Raw genomic sequence first — 3,335 nt, 5'->3', positions numbered from 1 at the left:
ACAGTCAGTGATGGTTTGGGGTGCCATGTCATCTGCTGGTGTTGGTCAACTGTGTTTTCTGAGGTCCAAGGTCAACGCAGCCGTCTACCAGGAAGTTTTAGAGCACTTCATGCTTCCTGCTGCTGACCAACTTTATGGAGATGCAGATTTCATTTTCCAACAGGACTTGGCTCCTGCACACAGTGCCAAAGCTACCAGTACCTGGTTTAAGGACCATGGTATCCCTGTCATTAATTGGCCAGCAAACTGGCCTGACCTTAACCCTATAGAAAATCTATGGGGTATTGTGAAGAGGAAGATGCGATACGCCAGACCCAACAATGCAGAAGAGCTGAAGGCCACTATCAGAGCAACCTGGGCTCTCATAACACCTGAGCAGTGCCACAGACTGATGGACTCCATGCCACGCCGCATTGCTGCAGTAATTCAGGCAAAAGGAGCCCCAACTAAGTACTGAGTGCTGTACATGCTCATACTTTTCAGTTGGCCAACATTTCTAAAAATCCTTTTTTGTATTGGTCTTAACAAATAATCTAATTTTCAGGGATCCTGAATTTGGGATTTTCATTAGTTGTCAGTTTTAATCATCACAATTAAATGAAATAAACATTTGAAATATCAGCCTGTGTGTAATGAATGAATATAATATCCAAGTTTCACTTTTTGAATGGAATTACTGAAATAAATCAACTTTGATGATATTCTAATTATATGACCAGCACCTGTAGTCACATGCCTGGGGAGAAGGGGGGTCAGCCCGTGTCACTCAACCTTCTGCCAACTTTTTAATTATTTGTATATAAGTATAGGTTAAGGAAGGCGGCCCACTGGACCCGCGGTTGGCCGGCCCACAGGGATTTGTCACGGTACTCCAGATGGCCAGACCGCCACTGTTTCATGATGTGTGTTCATCCAGTTAGGTGCTGAAGATGAGTTCACAGTGAGTAAAGGAAAGATCTGCCACTATTGTACAGTCTACTTAAAACGACAATTGAACTAACTCCTCTTCACCTTGTTTCACACAGAGACAATATAAAAAGATGGACGTAGCAAAGGGACGAAGTAATGACAGATTAGTATGTTGCTTTCTCTGCGCTGACTAAACTTTCTCAAAATTAACAGAAGACGTCAGTGTTGCACTTTAATTCCTAAATACAGCTAAAGAAAGAGCTCAGCTTATGTGCAGTACTTGCTCACAACATCATTCATTATTCAGGATGATATATCACATCCTGAACTGGTGAAGGTCGTGGGTTCAAACCCCGGTTGCTCCGGACTTTCTGTGTGGAGTTTGCATGTTCTCCCCCTGTCTGCGTGGGTTCAAACCCCGGTTGCTTCGGACTTTCTGTGTGGAGTTTGCATGTTCTCCCCCTGTCTGCGTGGGTTCCTCCCACCATCCAAAGACAGGTGACCCTAAATTGTCGATGGATGGATATCATATCCTGTATGAAGGTGTGTTTTTTAGCATGTAAATATGTAGACATAATTTCATCAAACGGATAAACAACGTATGTTTTATTTTGAAGAAAATTTGATTTCATTAAGACACTTCACTCAGTAATATTGATGATGAGGGACATAACTCTTCTACGACAGTCTACAGGATGTATTCAGGGTTCTGGTTAAGCACTCGGTACAGTGATAATAGTGTACTGTGTGTATTAGCAGATAGAGAGTACATTCACCAAGTATTACAGATAAACACAAGTACAGTTGGATTTCAGTGTTAAAGCTCAGTCTTGTTCTCCTTCTGGAAGACTTTCCCATCAGGCTCCTCTCTCCACTTCAGGGTGACTCTTATTCCTTTCTCCTTCAGCCAGTCCTGGAGCTGGGAAACACAAATGGCAGCTATTTTGACACGTTTGTTCAAAACTACATTGTTGAGAGCTAGCTTACGTTTGGCCTGCTATCCATAGGGAAACAAGAAAGAAATAAAAATAAATAAATAAATAATGCGCCCAGAATAACAGTTTCAAGAGTTTCTAAGGCCACGTTCAGACTGCAGGCCAATATGACCCAAATCTGATTTTTTTTTGCCCATATGTGACTTGGATCTGATCTTTTTATGACCGTGTGAACAGGCCAAGTCATCTGACCTTTTCCAGTTCGGAATTGTGTCACTTACATATGTGGTCCAAATTTGATACAGATCGGATCTTTTTAAATGCGACCTCAGTCTGGACACTAATGTCGCATTTGATGCGACTTTGACGTCACTGTAGGGCAGCTGTTCTGCTGTAGACGGAGCTGCGCTGAACGAAAAAGTTCCACAAAAAGCTTTTATCAAACATGTATCTCTCTTCGCTCTCTTCTTTCTCTATCTCGCTATCATCTGCTTAACAATTCCCTTTCTTTTACTTGAAATCCATTGGACTTGAGTTCTCTTCTGAGTTACGTGCATGCTACCTGTCTGAGTTGTGGGGCAGTTGCGTTGTACAGCGCCAGAAACCATAATGAAACGAACAGAAAGTTGTGAGCACTTGTCTTAATTCGGGAGAAAGGTGACCCGTGAGAGGACAATGAAAAACAGGAGTCTCCCGTGAGCTAAACTCTGTTGCTCCTTGTTTACTCCTGTAGCCTGCAGCAGCTTGTGACGTCGTGTTATTCTTCTGCGCATGCGGGTCACTTTCAGGCCGCCGACAGTACACACTGGAGTCTGATATGGGCCACGTTTAAACTATAATGTGAACTGTCAAACAAAAACAGAAAAAATCTAAATTAAGCATTAAGGCCTGCAGTCTGAACGAAGTGTCTCAGGGTGGATTTTGGAGACTCACCTTTTTCAGCATGTCAGCTTTCACAGCAGGGTCATTCAGATCCACAGAGGAGTCCTCCAGCTTTATCTTCAGCTTTACCGCCTGCCTGCTTACTGGTGTGTAGACACAGAGAAGAACAACATGTGTGGAATTACATTTGTGATACCAAACTCATACATGTAAATGAGCACCATGTCTGAGAACAGTTTAACATCAGTTATTCTCTCTCGTCCGCTGCAGCTCAGTAAACCACTCACCAGGGACGCTGTAGCAGACAAATGGTAATCTGGTTTCACAGGGAAGAAACTTCCATGTTCCTGAACTCTGCAAAGCTGCAACACCGCATGCGACCCTCATCGAGCCTAATGGGTTGGAACCTGAGTACCAGTATGTGAATGAGAAGCTACTCCCATCAGACCAGTAAAAGTCAGGATCTCTGAACAAACCAACCCATGCCAAGTATCCAACCGGCACCACGTTCGCAACCGCCTGGTTCTCATTCTGGTTCCTCACAATGGCCAGGTCTATAAAGTTCTTCCTGCAGTAGCTCTGAGCACTGGACCAACTCATTGCTACTTT

The 3,335-nt window shown here is 43.5% G+C and overlaps 1 protein-coding gene across 2 annotated transcripts in view; it reads right to left on the bottom strand.

Moving 5' to 3' along the window:
• Positions 1 to 1,573: 1,573 nt before the first annotated feature.
• LOC123956667 (secretory phospholipase A2 receptor-like) overlaps positions 1,574 to 3,335 on the bottom strand; it is a 3,053-nt gene continuing 1,291 nt past the window's right edge. For both annotated transcript variants that reach the window (XM_046029020.1, XM_046029021.1), the window contains exons 3-4: positions 2,778 to 2,869; positions 1,574 to 1,828 (exon numbers count right to left, since the gene is read on the bottom strand). In XM_046029020.1, the coding sequence (XP_045884976.1) occupies positions 1,727 to 1,828; positions 2,778 to 2,869 (194 nt within the window). In that variant the 3' untranslated portion in view covers positions 1,574 to 1,726. The remainder of the gene's footprint in view (positions 1,829 to 2,777; positions 2,870 to 3,335) is intronic.

The sequence above is a fragment of the Micropterus dolomieu genome, linkage group LG18, assembly GCF_021292245.1.
Source record: "Micropterus dolomieu isolate WLL.071019.BEF.003 ecotype Adirondacks linkage group LG18, ASM2129224v1, whole genome shotgun sequence".
Classification (NCBI taxonomy): Eukaryota; Metazoa; Chordata; class Actinopteri; order Centrarchiformes; family Centrarchidae; genus Micropterus; species Micropterus dolomieu.
This window is presented reverse-complemented; position numbering and strand designations above follow the sequence as displayed.